The 17,259-nt window shown below is 38.6% G+C and overlaps 1 protein-coding gene across 2 annotated transcripts in view; it reads right to left on the bottom strand.

The window, feature by feature from the left end:
- The window catches only part of HS2ST1 (heparan sulfate 2-O-sulfotransferase 1), a 77,126-nt gene extending 60,262 nt beyond the window's left edge, over nt 1–16,864 (bottom strand). Inside the window, exon 1 of one of the 2 annotated variants that reach the window (XM_032696426.1) lies at nt 16,555–16,864. In XM_032696426.1, the coding sequence (XP_032552317.1) occupies nt 16,555–16,678 (124 nt within the window). In that variant the 5' untranslated portion in view covers nt 16,679–16,864. The remainder of the gene's footprint in view (nt 1–16,554) is intronic. The other variant, XM_032696427.1, reaches the window with a different exon arrangement.
- Between the last annotated feature and the right edge of the window lie 395 nt (nt 16,865–17,259).

The following is a 17,259-nucleotide window of genomic DNA, read 5'->3' as shown; positions in this document are numbered from 1 at the left end:
AAGGACAACACAGCAGAATTGCTGCATCCAACAGAAAACAAATATTCTCATGTTGTTCGCCATTTGTTTTTAATGGCTTCCAGTATGCTACATGTATTTTTGACCATTGTTGAGAATTGATCAGAAGTTTCCATAGAGCTGAATTCTGTAACTCCAAGAACTCCTGCCTCAGTGAAGACAGCCAATTCAGAATTTAACATATGTAAACCTGGGATTGTTTTTCTCCAAATATATTTAGATATGACAAAATTGAGTTTCACCCGCCATTACCCAGTGACCTGGTATTAAGAGATTCTTCCCCTGAATAACTCAGTATCATCAAACAGCGCACAATGATCTCTAAACAGAAAGTACATATCACAAGTTCAAACCATGAATTAATGCTCACTAAAAAATACAAGTTGAGAGCATACAGTTATTGCCAACAAAGAGGCAACACTATCCTCCCTCAAAGTGCTGTGAAACCATACAATAACAATTTCTCAAAGGATGAACACAGGAACAGCACAAAGACAATACGGAAGGGGGGAATATCCAATCCTCTGTCTAGTTCCTATCTCATTTCAGTAAATCTGTGCTAACTTGCCTTTATAATTTCTACACAACAATATATCTGCTTCATGTTTTATATTCTCTTGATAATACCACTTTCTGCAAGAATTTATAATACGTGAGAGTGCATCATACTGAACTCATTTTGTTCCCAACCATTTGTGAAATTATTAACCAACTGTTTTTCCTGTGCACTGGATAAGAACAACTGCTTTGGACATTCAAAGCTTTCAAAATTTCAAACTGAGTTTTTTATAATAGGTTTTCTGTTTGTTTGTTTGTTTCACCGGAGGCCCATTTTCCTGGCATAAATTTCACTATAGTAGAGTTTAAAAACACGGTTCATGCAGACATGTATACAGTTAAATTATTTGTTGATTTAATGTTAAATTTATATTGTGTGGTTTCCAAAACAGAAGAATCTGTTCAGAGACTGTAAATTTAACAGGCTCCATTTAAGCTACTTAGACCTAGTGAGTTCCTATTCTTCCCTAAAGCCAAGCTTGCACAGACTCTTGGCATCTTTCAGTTGTCTATCCTCACCCTGCAGATGGTTATATCTAAAAATACCATAATTGTATTACTGCATATATGGTGCCATAAGTTTGAATGGCCAGGCTAAATTAGCTTAAGATGATAATTGTTACTGAAACTTATTTCCACTGAGAGATTACAAACACACTGCCATGTTACAAAGCAACAGGTTTATGACAGTAAAAGGTAAAGGATAAGTGAGGCTGTAAAGCACCAAAAATTCTACACTGTCATTCTGACCTTCTGTTCTTCATTTTCAGAACTACACTTCGAAAAAAATCCCCACAAGCCTTTGTGTTTTCATATGAAATTTTTCACCCCCTCTTTTTCAGAGAGAGAAAAAGTTCTCTCATTAATGGTAAGTCCTGACTTTATTAAACTTACATTTTTAGATTAACAGTAAAACTTTGCAAAAACTCTAATGTATTTATCATGGGAAATAATTAATACACAGCAGCTTTTAGAATTCATCATCTTGCAAAGGGGGCAGGAGAGAAGGAAAAATGGTCTCTTGTTCTGATGAAGACAATAAGTTTTCTCATACTTATCATTAATTGGGAAACCCAGAGTTGCACTAACAAGAAGTGTGTTCATTAATTGGCCTGTGATAAGTGGAGCACCAGGCCAAAAAGAAACCAGAAAAATTTGAATTCATTCATACAAGGATTACTCCATATCTATTATCACCCATCACTTCATTCTGGAGCAAGTTGGCTGTATGCTTCCATGAAACATGTCCAGAAAGGCCTGCTATCCATTCACACAGCCATCAGTGGCATATTCCATCTGCAGGATCTCATAAGGGATTTTTAGCAAAGTCCCTCACGGACTGTTCCACAAATTCTAGTAACAGAAACACTGCAGCAAGTTTTCCATTTAAACAGCAGGGCCATATATTGACATTAGAGAAGGAACACTGTTAAAATATGACCAATTTCAATTCTGTGGTTTCAAATCAATATAGCAAGTCTTCAAGGAAGAAATAAGACTCCTTGAAAGACTACATTTCATACTTGCAGACAGGGGGGGATAAAAAAATAAGGTAAAAAAATCAATATGAGAGGTTGTTTTCAAGAATGTTATGAAATGTTATCATCTTACAAGCAATTTTACATGCCTTTTTTGTTACCAGCATCATTTACAATATGCTGTTCTCCTTAGCTGATTTTACTTAACTCATTGCTGAGTAAGTGGTATTCAAGCTGCTCACAGGAAGAAGCCATGGAAATGTCAAAGCAAGTTAAATTCTTGAAATAGCCAGTGAGCTCCTAAGGCTGTCAGACTACTGCCTATCTAAGGAACAGAATAATAAGCATAACGCAGTTGTCCTTACACATATTAAACATTGGAAAGTCTTTAATAGCATGATTTTATTCAGAGGTACTGTGCAGAAATTATATCCTGTCCCCAAAACTGTCATCAGTCTTCTCAACATATGCTCTCTCCTCTGAAATGTTAGTTTAATGACTTACTTCCAACTAATATAAAAAGTGCCTAACTCTATAAAGGTTTTATTTCAATGTGTACTGAACATAGTTTATTAAATAATTAACAATGCATATGGACTAATAACTAAAAATATTTAATTAAAATCCTTTAAGCCCAACTATAAAGATTCTCTCAGCACTAGGATGGCTGCAGGACTCCAAGTCAAGAAATTGCTCCATATTCTGTGTGATGTACAATGGAACAAATGGCATAGAAAGAAGACCTGTAAACTCCTTTTTGTAGTAACTTGAGGGCAACACACATCATGAACAGACTCAAGCTTAAATCTACATCACAAATACAGCACTTCAGAAACATGCAAGTGAGCTGTGGAAGAAATATCTGGGCAGAAACAGACTTAAAGAAGCCAAGTTCATATCTGCAAGAGAGGCTGCAGTAGCAGAATAAGCATACTGGCTCATTCAAACCTAATCCATGTAGCTTTAAGAGGGTAACAGGGATTAAGCAGTTTTCTGTCAGGTGACACAAGGATACCAATACGGTTTTCTATCCATAGCAATATTTATCAAATTTTTGTGAAGAAATACCAAGTTTAAACTTGAGTATAAATACAAACAGCGGCTTTTTGTACACATACAAGTTTATAATGTCACATACCTGCAAGATATCTGTGAAAAACATGGATCAAACAGATTGTATCATTTCTGTATTAGGGTGGTCCTTATAGATATTTTAAAAATTCCTGTCCATCTGAAATACAAAGACTTTGTCATTGCCCCCTCCCCAAATACACACATAAGCCAATCAGCTACATCCTTGTGACAGGGGTAGAAGAGTTACTGAAGGTTTCCATGCTTGATGGTCTATAGTGACCCATACCATTAGTACCAACCTTCTGCCATCATGTCATCTCTTGTATTGCTATGAATCATCACAAGGCCCTATAGCCCCAACCTTCCCCCTACTCCAAGTACAGACTCTTTAAAAGATGTGGGAAAATTACTTTGCCCAACAGACTCTATTTTATATGATTGTGACTCAGTGTTACAAGGCTGCCCTTTATAGTCTGTAAAAGTTGTTCTGTTCAGTCAGTGGTTCACAAATTAACCTGTAAAATGGAAAAAGCTCAATAAAAAATGTTCTTCATTCTAGCATCATAGCCAAGGCTCACAAAGCATAAAAAGGAAAATTTCCAAATAACACTCAAACATGGAATGCCATGTGTACTTTGTTGATCCCGTGGTTGTTAGACCACGCATGGTAAGAGATCTCAAATTTTCATTAGAAAATGCCACTCCAGCAGCTGGCATTAGTAAATGTTCTTCTTGGATGTTCACTTTAAAAAAACGGAAATAACATCCCTCACCCCTCCCCCCCAAAAACTCAACAGCCACTTCTACATCAAAACAAAGTTTAGTTCTTTAGCAACCAATCAGGAAAGACAGTGTCATTGCACAGTTTTATTCCAACTATTATAAAATAAAAACTGCTAGTCACAAGACTTCCACCACAATCAGTAATACGTGTATTTACCACACAAAATTCTCCAGTACAAGTTACACTGACATTTTCTGATTAGTTGGCAAAGCTTTATACTACCTGGTAGTTCTGCCTGTTACGTATTTGTAAGGACTAGTCTTTTTTCTATAGAGAAACAAATTTAGGTCCCTATTTAATTTTGGAACCTGACACAGCAAAGGTTGAAGGATCAACAAAATTTCTAGAGTTTGTAGAAAAGCAATTCCATCAAGGCCAGAAAACTCATTCAAATCAATTCATGGATATTTGAGAGGATTTTCATATAGGTTTCTCTTGCATAGTAGTTATCTCTAGAGCACCAACTCATGTTTACTTTTACATGCACATACTTAATATATATTAAGTAAAAGAGATGTAGGAACAATCACTGTATTTCACATTCCTGCTACTATATGAATACTTGACAGATTTTGTTGGTTAAGTGTCGTCAGACATTTAGCAGGTTTTTTTCATACTTAAAAAGCACATGATGTGTTATTTTTATTTCTATATTGTTTTAAGATGGTATAATGAGAGGAAGCAAGTCTAAAAAAACTTTACCATTTTCCAATATTCATTCTTGAAAACTATAATTTCAATCTCACTTAACATTTAAAACCTTTTCTCATAATTTCCAGCAAAACAACTACTTTGTATGAAAATTTTATAGCACCAGTTTAAGAAATTTATTACATCCCATTACTTAGCGAAAAACGATATGTGCGTTCAACTGCAACTTCGACTCAAGTTTCCACTCCCCAAAGTGTGCACATATTTAAAACTTACACATAATCACCACTAATGCTCCTTAGTCATTCAGTTTCTAAGGGCTTTTTATTATGGATTAGAACAAGAAAAAAAACACCCCAAACGTCTTTCAATAACTTCATTCCTCCTTCAAGTTTTTTTTTTCTTTAAACTTGATATGTGAATAATTTATCATCCATTTCCCTTTCCTAATTCTCATATTAAGACGACCTTGCCATCTGCACTATGCAATCACACTAAAGTAGGCACATAAAAATCAGCAGAAACAATGTTTTGGGTTGCTCCAACAACCACAAACATTTAGAAAAATGCCCCCACAAGCATGTCAGCAAGACCACGTTTTTCAGAGTATGGTTTGGAAAGCATAGACAGGAAAACCAGAAGAGGATACATTTAAATGTTTTGCTGTTTGATTTATCATTTCTTAGTGCTAAACCACCACCTCAGTTTTATGCTGCATTTTCACATCAGAAAGAAGACGAGGACTTAATGGCATTTTAGAGGGTAAATAAAAAAGCAGTGGGAATCAGAAGCAAGTACATTTTCAGTGTTAAACTAGAGTGAAGCCAGCCTTGAAAATAAGCATGTTCCCCAACAGTCACTGGCTTTTTGTTGGGATCAGACAGACCACATGTGGATAGCTCACAAACACCACTGATCTTCTCATACACATCCTTCCTACTCATTTACAGTCTTTAGAAGTTTGTCTTTAATATTTTCCTCTATGCTTGACCACCATGCACTTACAAGATAAATTTGCCTTTAGGCCAAATGCATTTAATATGCCTCAGGAATAACTAAGAGTCCTGACAAAAATCCTCTACCATTTTTTTTCTGCATTGGATGAAGGGGTGGCTGCCCTTTCCTGTCCAGAAGCAAACATATGCCATCTCTGCAGCTCAAAGCCCAAAGCACTAAACTCAGCTGAAATCAAGAGTGCTTTAACTTCATGCTCCAAGCTCCGATCTGCTGGTAGAGGAGCTGGGTACGGCTCTGGTTGTCACCCTAGCCATCAATGGAGTGATACTCTCCCACCAGAGTGCCAGACACACTGCTGGGAGAATAACATTTTATGCACCCTCTGCTAACTTCAACAGCTCATCTGTCGAGTCTTATGACTCTCCAGCCCTCTTATGCACCTCTATGACTGATAGCAATTTTACTTCATCAACCACTCCAAAATCTCTCCTCAAAATGCAAAATGTTGGAATAAAAGGAGCTCCAACTGAATTCTGTGCAGAAGGTTTTACATAACCCTAGCTGCTTTGGCCATGGAATAGTTTCAAAGATAAAATTCAAGACTGTACCAGACATGACAGGTTATGAACGCTACTATGTTTAAGTGTAAGCTTAGACAGGTATTTCTAGTCATTTAGTCTTTGCTTCTGGCTCAGAATTCAAGTCTGAGAGGCAGTTCAAGGACTATAATAAATATGACTAGCCCACTAGAAAATAAGGCTTTCTGGTACTTCTCATAGCAGAAAACACCTAGACTACTGCTTGCACATTCAACACACAGACTATTGACAAGCCTTAATAGACAAGCATAAATCAAGCAGCATGCCAGAAATTTTTTAGGGTATTTTTTATAGATTGATCAAAATATGAAGTACAGTCCTGTTGAAGAGAACATTAAACAAAAGAGGTCCTGCAAAAACAGCAGAGAAAGTTTTGTCTTCACTCAAACCAACAACAGTGGTACAATTAGTACATTAGGATTAACAATGTATAGAACAAAAGGAGGGATGCCCAGAAGTATTCAAAAATAAAATTTGTTTTGATAAAAGTAGAAGGATAGTAAAAATGCAAAATATTTCAATTCCATCTAAATATTCATACTCCAAAAGGTTGTTTTTTTGACAAGAACAGTCTTCAAAAAGCAAATATAAATCTACTCTTGAAATGCTATCTTCCTAAGTGAAATGGAGTTCAAAAACATACTCAGTCCAATCCCACCTCACACACTTTGAAGTCATCAAATTGGACAGCAAGATCTAATAACCGTAAAAGAGCAAACTATTTATTAGGTACTTACCTTCAAAAGCTTGCTTTGTTGGCAGCATCACCAAAGTTAAGACAAAATAGTTAATCTGCCTAAAAACCTATTAAAATAGACTAAATTATTCTCAGATAAGGAGGAAGGCTTTGTAAGGGTCTTTTGTTTGGTAAAAAAAAAAAATTAAAAAAAACAGGGGTAAAACACCAGACATTTAGTATTCCCAAAGGCGCTAATTTGATTAAGGGAAAACATTTTAGTGCTATGGTCATCTCAGTTCACAGGATAAGGTATCAAAAAAACTATGCCATGATAGGTATTTTGCCAGGAAAATATCTTTTCACACTTCTAGGAGTGCACACATTGCTGAAGGTTTACTGACAAATGAGATGCTGAAAAATCTCAGCTCTGAAGTTGTCATTGGGAGCGCGGTTGAAATAGGATTCTACCTATGAAATGTTTCATTCAACTCCAGGATACAAAAACCCTGACTTTGTTTCAAAAAATACAGATCCTCGCACAAGCTCTTTTGTGTGCCTGGTACAAAACCACATCTCCAGAAAGTGATTATATGCTTATGCTCAAGAATGCTTTGGTCAATAGACAAGGTGTAGTATTTTTGTCCTTCAGCATGGGAATATGGCTTTGTGAGACACTACTTTTAGCACAGACAATGGAAGGATATGGCTGTACTCAGGTTTTTGTAAAAATGAATCCCCATTTCTTGAAAGAATAAAAACTTCTAAATTAGAACTTCTGAAAAAACATTTTTCCTCAATTTACATCTGTCATTCAAATGCTAAAGGAGCCAGAATCTTAGACGGCTTTGTTTTGTCATGGAGACAATTTTTGGTCTATTTAATGTGTCCGAATAAGACTCTATCATTTCTACATTCTGTTTTTTGACTTCTACTCTAAATCTGCAAATCCCTCTTAGAATTAGAGAAATTCTTTGCCAGAAACGAACTATCAAAATCAACTCCAATATAATATAGTCAATTGTTGATTAATGTTTTGTATATTAAAATCCATTGCAAATGCTACATTTTGCAGAGACTTCTACTCCTCCACAGAATCAATGTAAAGAAATGCAAATATTTCAAAGAAAATACAGATATGCTATTGATGCAATCATTCTAGATATGTTCAACAATAAATGCAGAAGATAACAGGTATTTACAAAGGAAAGATACATGCGGAAGATTCAAGATGGAAAAAAACCTAAATTAACTGGATTTTCCTCTCCACTTTGCAGACTGTGAGAGGCACAAGCATAATCTTTGCTCAACTGCTCTCATTCCTCCAAGTTTCTTCACATTCCCAACAGCCTTTTGCACCTTTTTCAAAGTGAAATGAAATGCCATTGCCTTTAAATCTGTTGTCCAAGATGAGGGTGAGGAATATAGACATATATATTATTTATATTTCATAGGATCATATGCATCATAAATTTATATACTCCATACTCTCACCTATGTATTTTTAATATATATTTTTTTTAAAAAAAGAAGAACAAAATAAGATCTTCTGAGAGAAAAGCCACTACAGAAGTAAATGGAGAATATATGCATTTTAATTGAAGGAACCTAAGAACCCATCCCCACACTCTTTACAGTTTTACAGCAATTATGCACAAGGTTTGCATAAACACTTCAAAATCATCAAAAGCTGTTTTATCAAAACAGCACTTAAGTTTTACATATGTTTCAACACAAATTAGTATTCAGAATTAAACAGCAAGTTGATGACAAAAAAGGATGTCAGTTGTCATTTTAAACTCTAACCAGATATAGAAAATGGACACAAAGAATGAAGACAAAGACTGTGCCAAAGTGACAGATAGCTTCTTTCCAAATACTTTTTTAAATTTAATTATCTTATCAATTCTTTCACTGCCCTAGACTCCTAGCAACTCATGATGAATTTTATCACTACCAGAAAGCTTCAATAACAGTAATTATTACAGAAGTACTGTTATTGGAACCATGATGACATAAGAATATTGCAAAGTAAGGACAACAATAATATGTTCATACTGGAAACAATAAAAAGACATGTGGACATAGTTGGGTTTCCTGCAGACACATTTGCAAACAATACCTCTACAGTAAAAATATACTCTTAATTTAAAATAAAAAACTGAACTGTAGCAATGAATTCATTCCTTGATAACATACAGACAATATCAGCCAGTCAACACTCTAGGGCACATCCTGCAATAACACTGATGTCCTGAGAGTCAGCATATTCCTGACACAAAACCATACAAATCTGTGCAACATGTTTCTACAAGTATCAAGACTTGATGTGTTTAGTGAAGTGCCTGGGCACACCCAATTATAACCAGCACCAGCAGTTATTTGAATACAGGCAATTACCGATAGGAATGCCAAATGGAGGGACTTGAGTTCTCCAAAACTTAAAAGGTCAAGTGGCAAGGAGCTGGGGGTGAATAAAGAACCAGCTGAGCCAATTCCAGGAAGGAAAGAGGTTTGCTTTTCTCTCCTAAGTGAGTGGAGACTTCTCTGAATGCCACCCTTCTCAAGATGCTGGGCTTTGAACACAACAACTTCACAGGGTCACAGGTTTTTAGGGGAGTGGGCAAATCCCACAGAACTGATGGGCTTGAGCACCACATGAAGCAAAGGGTTTGAAAAAGATACCACCCGTCTCCCATCCTGACAGTGAGTAGGACAGATTGCAGCTAAAAGTCTGTACATATTTATGAAAGGCTGCAGCCAGCTGGCCAAATTTCAGATGTCTCTCTGTACACTGGAGTTCTTTCACTCAGTCTTTTAACTTTTATTTCCGGTTGAAAAAATAATGCAAATACATGTACTAGTTCAGCTATTCTTCTACAGCATGGAACTTTCATTATGCTTGCCAGGCTAGTATTTCAGATACATAAACAGATTTCAAGCAAAGCACTTACCACTATTTTAATACTGCTTTGACAAGGTTTAAATACACTTCAGATAAGTGACAAAAACTACAGATTGCACACAGTTACACAAAAAGGCTGTCTTTTGATCCACTGAAGTGATAATACATGGAGGATTCCATATGCAAAAGCCACCTAATTTCAAAAGAGGAGCAAGAATTTGAGGGAAGGCACTCAGAAGACAAGTCTGGCCAGAATAAGTCTAGCAGTGAGTGACTCATGGTTGCCAGTCAGTAGATATGGAAATTACTTGTTCATGAACTGCTTAAATGTCCCTAACTTCAACAGCCAGGGGCAATACAAAGCTATGCAAAGAAAAAAGAATTCAGCTGCAAATATGTCAGTTTTCTAAAATAAGGAAGAAAAAAGAATTCCTACAATTTATTTCACTTCCCATATACGCAGAATCATAGAATGGCTTGGGTTGGAGATCATTTAGTTCCCACCCTCCTGCCATGGGCAGGGGTACCTTCAACTAGACCAGGTTACTTGAAGCCCCAACTAGCTTGGCCTTGAATACTTCCAGGGATGGGGCAGCCACAGCTTCCCTGGGAAACAATGACAAACTGCAAAGCAATGATTTAATCTGTTATGCTAATTCCAAAGTTCATGTAGTTTAACAAGGACTGTTTTGGGCAGGTTTTTTTAATATATAAGGATTTTATGTGTTTACATAGATAAATACACAGAGATACACATATAAAATGCACGACTAGTCAATTTTAATTTGATGGAGTATTTGTGAGTTTCTGGTTTTGTTAGGGTTTTGCTGTTTTTTTAGTCTTTTAAACCAGTTCCTTCAGTAACCTCCAGTGAGAGCTAAAATAAAAAAAAAAAAAAGACATAGGAACTTCCAATCATTGCTCAGAAGCAGAAAGTAGACATAGAAAATACAAAGGGAGTATTGGCATGGTATTATGCCATAATGCCATTCTTTTGGTTGCTTCATCACAGAGTAAACAAAGGCATCAAAAGTAGCTTTTTCTCATTTCCAGTAGTACCACCACTTTTCCTTTTAGACTCCTAAGCCAAAACTTGCTAGGTTTGGCTATTTCATTATTGAAATAATCTCCCTTCCTATGTAGAAAAACAATAATATGGAAGAGCAGGATGTAGAACTCCTTTGAACACTTTCTTCTGAGATTCTCAGCCTCGAACTAATTCCATACCTCCTAGCTATCATTACCAATTTTGTAATATTGCCTTAATCCACAATGAAGAAGAGCACAGCACTCACATTTCTTTTGCTGCCCACAAAGGCTTTTCTGTCCTAAACAGTGACTGTAAATGTAGTTTTTTTCGAGGATTTCCCTGGAGGATGATATTGTAGTTCTATGTACTCTTCAACTTAAATTTGTGCCTTACAGAACAACATATGTAGATATGTACTGGCCCAAACCTCCTTTTTCAATGGAGAACCTAGAAAGACAAGAGTACTCACCTGGTGATTACCCCATCCACTGCCACCCAAGGCTGGAGGGACTGGAGGCATATGCTTTATCTGATTTCTCACGCCCTTCTCATCTCTCAGAACTGCCCTCAATATTATCTAACAAAAATATCCCCGTGCCAGATGACTCTTCAGTACAGCATCTGCTATTAGAAGTGAAGGCACAGCTCTCACATCACCAATTCTCAAAGCTATTTTACTAAAACCATGAGGCCTGAAAACTATAGTTTCTTGTGTGCAGCCTTTCAGAAGAGAAAGAAATTCTAAAAAGTTATGCCTCTTATTTCCACTGTTAGAACCAGCTGTCGGGATGCCAGTGAAAAGAGATAAGATCAAGTCACAGAGCACATCAGCAAGTCTGAGATGTCTTGGTATGTGCTCGGGAATGTGCACAGTTCTGTACTAGTCAAAATTCAGAGATTACCAATTTCACAGAAAATACAAAAGCAGCAGCTGCAATATTTATTCCCAAAAAAGTTATAAATAAATATAAAACCACAAACAGCAATATAATAATTTTTTTAAAAATTATACAATTGCTCTATATCACACTTTTCAATGGGAAGTACTTTAAAATTTAAAATAGTATGGGAGTACTTTAAAAGTTATTCTGAAATTCTTTAAAATTTATTCAGAGACATGGTCAAGGGAAATGGTAAAGGGGAACCAAGTGAAAAAGTATGATAGAACCAGCAAGACAAAGTAGAAGAAAGTTCCACTGGCTGGAGATATACTGAGGAAGCAGCATTACAACTCTTATTTCAGGAATCTCAGTATACAATAAAACAGCTTCTGAAAGAATGCCTTGGGCTACTCAGCAGCAAATAATAACTACTGGTCAACAGGGAGATATTTAAAAGAAATGCTGGAAATTATCTGCATAGCTGTGTGTGGCCAGAACTTCCAACAATCACAAACTCTTCTTTATAAATGAAGTTCAATTAGAAATAACAATATACTAAGGAACCATGCATGCTATAAGGGACAATTTAAGAAGTTTTCTGAAGCATTTTTCCAAGCACATGCAACTGACAGGCCTACTGACAGAAGATTTTTTTATTTCTAAATGAAGGAAACATGAGATGCTATCATTTCAACAACCCCAAAAAGCAGAAAACCTTATATTTCTATAGTGCATATGATTTAATCATTGGGAAGTTAAAGGTTTAACTTTAAAGCAACAGTGGTTTATTAGGGACTTGCACAGTGCTTTGAAAGACGCTACCCCAACAAGGGCCATAGGCACTAAGAAACTACCTCAAAAATTTTTTAAATCTGGCAATCAATCATCAATTAATTTTTTTTTGTGGGCTTAGGAGAAGAGCCTTAGCCTTTCAAATTATTTATGTATTTTTAAACAATAAAAAGCGCTGAAAAATAAAATATTAAGAATTTTTTTCAAATTACAATTCTATATGTTGAATTCAAGGTGCTGAATTAAGCAGATATGAGCTGTAAGTTTGTTTATCACTTAGCAGGAGAAATACTCCCACATTACAGCTAAGAAGTGTTTCAACATGATCTGAAGCAGGTTCAATCCTTGCTTTCCCTATACAGTACACAATGTTTCTCAGATATAGACTATTTCCAAAATGCAGTATGTAAGCATCACTAAGCTGCTATAAAGTAGTATTATTACTTCACTTCCACCCTATTAAAGAGTAATCCTTCCCCATCTACTGTCCTCACCTTTTATGATCAACCATACAGACTCAAATCCGTGAATGAGGCACTGTCTTCTCCCGCTTCTCTGGCCAAACCTGAAGTGCTACTAGTATTGTAAATACAACTATTTTAGCAGAAGAACTAGAACACATACAAACTTCCTTCTTGCTTCTCAACACCAATAAATTACACAATTTTGGGGAGGGAAGAGAAGATAGGGATGGGTTACTTCCAGCTGGATCATCTTTTTGATCCAACTCACCACAAATATTAATGGCAGTGCAGGACGTGGCATAGTACATGTTTAATGCTAGGTCAGTTTATACCAAAGGCAAAGCTGCAGCCACCAGGCTTCCAAAAACCAAAAGGGCCAGGCAGACATTATTTTGGTTCCAGGAGTAATAGTGAAACCTCAATATCTGCCTCCCATGGGCAATGTTCTCTATTAAGGCTGTCTATTCCTACAGTTAACACATGGGTACCTACACCAGGTTTAAATAAAAACATTAAGGTTCTCACTGGTAATTAGGGACAGCTTAGTCTGGAGAGAATGCTAATTTAGCTGCCCTTACATGTAAACTTGAAAATAATACAACGAATTAATAGCTGTATGCACAAATCTCACCAAAAAAAGTACTTCAATCTGTTATCACTGGGCTCTGCTTGTGATCTCGCCACTACAGAGTATTTGTGAGGAGCTGCAAAGAAGTTACAATGAATATTTTGATTATTTTTTTTAATTAGAGTTATCTTCCATATGATGATAAAGCCCACAGGTTTACAAATACCTTTTTAAATTATATTAGGATCATCATAATCTCACCACAGAGACAAAAAGCAGCAGCAGCATTTGTGATGGTCATTTGCTTTTATCTCCTATACTTCTCAACTTAAAAAAGAAAAGTTTGCCAGGGTGACTAAGTTTTACCTACATAAAGGAAAAAAAGAGGTTCCCATTCTTTTTTCACACAGAAACATACTCCAATTTCACACTATAGGCAAGATACTAAGTTGTTGAACTGAAATTAAGCTCCTCAGCTGTTCAGTACAGAATCTGGAGTTGCTCATACGTGAAGAAATTGGATAAAGCACTTTCTATCAGAAAGTATGGCTGAGTATTATTAGAACTGCTGATAAGACTGCACAATTATTTTATTTGCTATCAAATCTCAAGTCATTTGGTTTTTCTAGTCAACGTCTAGCTCTTACAAGGACTTTCCAATATGACAGTTTATCATATGATAAGGACTAGAGGGCACAATCTTAAGCTCTGCCAGGAGAGGTTTAGGTTGGATATTAGGAAGAAATTTTTTACGGAGAGAGTAATCAGGCATTGGAATGGGCTGCCCAGGGAGGTGGTGGATTCACCATCCCTAAAAGTTTTTAGGATGAGACTGGATGTGGCACTCAGTGCCATGGTCTGGTAACCACGGCGGTGCTGGATCAAGGGTCGGACTTGATGATCTGGGAGGTCTTTTCCAACCCGGCTGATTCTATGATTCTAAGTCAATTCAAACATGTGGCACAGCTCAAAACCCAGTACCCAAATGATGTGGAACAAGACTTCTGCCATAAAGCACCCACTGAAACACAACTGAAAGACCAAAAGAGCTACTTTGTCATTACCATGAAATCATAGTTCTACTGCCTCTTCACAGGCACGCACACACACACACACACACACACCTCCCTCAATCTTTTAGTGGGCAAGGAAAAAGATTGGAATTCAAGTGCATTAGGCCAACTAATTACTTTGATTTGGAGAAAACCACTCTCCATACTACAGATCAGTAAAAATATTACCAACCATGATGGTAAAAAAACCAGTCGTAATGAAACCTTAACATTTACTACTCATAAAGTACATGCCAAACATGTAAAAAAGGACATATTCAGAAAGCTAGAAGCTTTTAAACAAAGCATACTCTAACACTAAAAGAAATAGAACCTGAGTTCAAAGGTGCTGCAGAAAGCGCTTTTTCCCCTCCTTCCACAGGTTTTAGAGAATCACTAGTAAGCTTCTCACAAAACAAATCTTTCCATTTTACTTTTAATAAACCATACAATAGTTTTCCCTTGTCCTTAGGAAATAAAATCAGTGAAAAATAGTAATTAGATTCTTGTCCCAAAGCAGTATAAGCTGTAGGAGTATTTTAATCCTTTAAATAGGTAGCTTAAACATGCCCATTGCATATATATTAAGGAGGAAGCGGAAGTTTTACCAGTAAAATCCTTTATTCTCACAGGCATTATGTTATTCTTTTCATGCCAGGAGGTAGATTTCCCTAAAGTTACACACACTGTCAGCAACAGAGGCACTGAAGCCATGGGTAACAAACCCTTAAAAGCAGACAGATACAGAATTCCACTAAACCTTGAGCGCTATGTTAACACTTGCTTGAATTATCTTCCAATTTCATTTTCTTCTTCAAACGTCTGTTTACAGTTATTAAGACCCTGCAAAAATTATGCCTTGATTATAAATGGTACAATCTTTCAGTTGAAAAATATGCAGAATAAGGGCATCCCTCAGCTCAAGCAGTCAACCACTGCAATTTCCAGGGTCCTAATCTCTAATATCCAGATCAGAGAGAGCAAAGTGGAAAAGAAATGCTGTGAAGTAAAATCCCAATGGCATTCATACAGCCCAACATTAAGTTATGCTGACCCTGGCTCTCTTAAAAGCTCATTGTTAAACTTCCCATGTCACTCAAAGTCCATTTCTAGTTTTAACACCGAGAGGAACATGATGTGCGTTTTTCTTCCTAGAAGCTTAAAGTGTTCATAGTCTAAATATCTTAGTACAGTCAAATAATATGAGAAATCAAATCAACAATGTCTGCAAACCAGCACCTGCTCTTGTATAAACCAGAAGTCTCAGTGCTCTGTTTTTACAACTCCTAGGCACCATAAACTAGGTACAGAATGGTGTTTTTTCACATCCTTGAGACCCTTAATTATGTAAAATATTTACAAGTTCTGCAGCCTTGTGTACAACAGAAAGTTGCAAGATGTTACCTGCCAGGCAGATATTACTCTAAAAAGATCTATTTAAGGCAGGAAAAGTAAAAGAAATCTTACACAGGAGGTTTCAAGTTCATTACAATTCTGTTTAACTACAGCTCAGTCTAGATCACTAACTACACTCAGTAAATGCAGAAAACAGCATCTTACATTCAATAAAACAAATTTCCCATTTGTCATTAAGAGCAATGTCTTTAGCTTTCTTTTTTTTTTTACCCCGTGCTTTCCATTACAATGTTAAGCGTCAGTAAAACATCTGAAGTAGTAATTAAATGTGAAGAAGACGGTAATTCGCTGCAGCAGCAGACCTAGACTGTTTCGGCACCACGGTAGCTTCTCCTCTCCCTTGCCGGTGCCTGTCAGGAGGCACTCGCAGGCCGGGCGCTGCTCCCAAGGGCTCTGAACCGCTGCTCTTCTAACAAACCCCATCAACACACGCCACAGAAACATTTACCTTTCCAGCACCGACCCCTGCCAGCTCTCCTGACCTCGCAGAGCACACACAGATAAACTCAGGCCAAGGCTGCTGCAGACACAGCCGGCTGTGCGGAGCGCCGGGGCCGTGCCGCGGGGGCTCGGCACACATGGACCCGCCGGGGCTCCCCGGGCCCGGCCCGGCTCCCCCCGCACCTCGTCCCGGCCGCGCCCGCCGCTCACCCAGCTTGCCGCGGGACTCCTCCAGCTTCTGGATCTGGTTCTCCAGGAACAGCACGGCCACCCCGAACACCAGCACCGCCAGCAGCTGCAACTTGGGCGGCAGCATAATCCTGAGCAGCCCCATGAGCAGCAGCAGCAGCGCCGCCCGCCCGGGATCACGACATAACGCGGGACCCGGCCCGTGGGGGCCGGCGGGAGCCGCAGGGACGGCGCGGGCGAGGAGGGACGGAGGGAGCGCGGTCGGGGGCGCGGACAGGGCCCGGCGCCGCCGCTCTCACATCGCCGCGCTCACCCCGCCCGCAGAGCGCCCGCAGAGCGCCTGCAGAGCGCCCGCCGCCCCCCGCGCCCGGCACCGCCCGCCCGGCCCGGCCCCGCCGCCCTCCCGCCCCTGCGCGCGCTGCTCAGCAACCGAACGCCCGGCCGCGCGCCCGCCCCCCGCCCCGCGCCGCCATCGCCGGTGGGCCCCCCCCCCCGCCACCATTGGCTGGTGCCGTCCCCGCCCCGCCTCCCCCGCAACTCGATTGGCCCTGCGCATGCGATGCCCCGCCTCCAACGCCTTGGCCCCGCCTCCCCGGCGCTGAGCTGCCGGAGTGGGGCGATGTCCCGCCTACATGCGTCCCTTCCTGATTGGAGTGCAAGTCTTGACGTCCCGCCCACCTGCCCACGCTCATTGGGCACAGGTACCACGGCGCTTAGGAAAATCAC

This window comes from Chiroxiphia lanceolata, chromosome 9 (assembly GCF_009829145.1).
Source record: "Chiroxiphia lanceolata isolate bChiLan1 chromosome 9, bChiLan1.pri, whole genome shotgun sequence".
Taxonomy (NCBI): Eukaryota; Metazoa; Chordata; class Aves; order Passeriformes; family Pipridae; genus Chiroxiphia; species Chiroxiphia lanceolata.
Note: the sequence above shows the minus strand (reverse complement) of the source record. Positions and strands in the feature narration are given on the sequence as shown.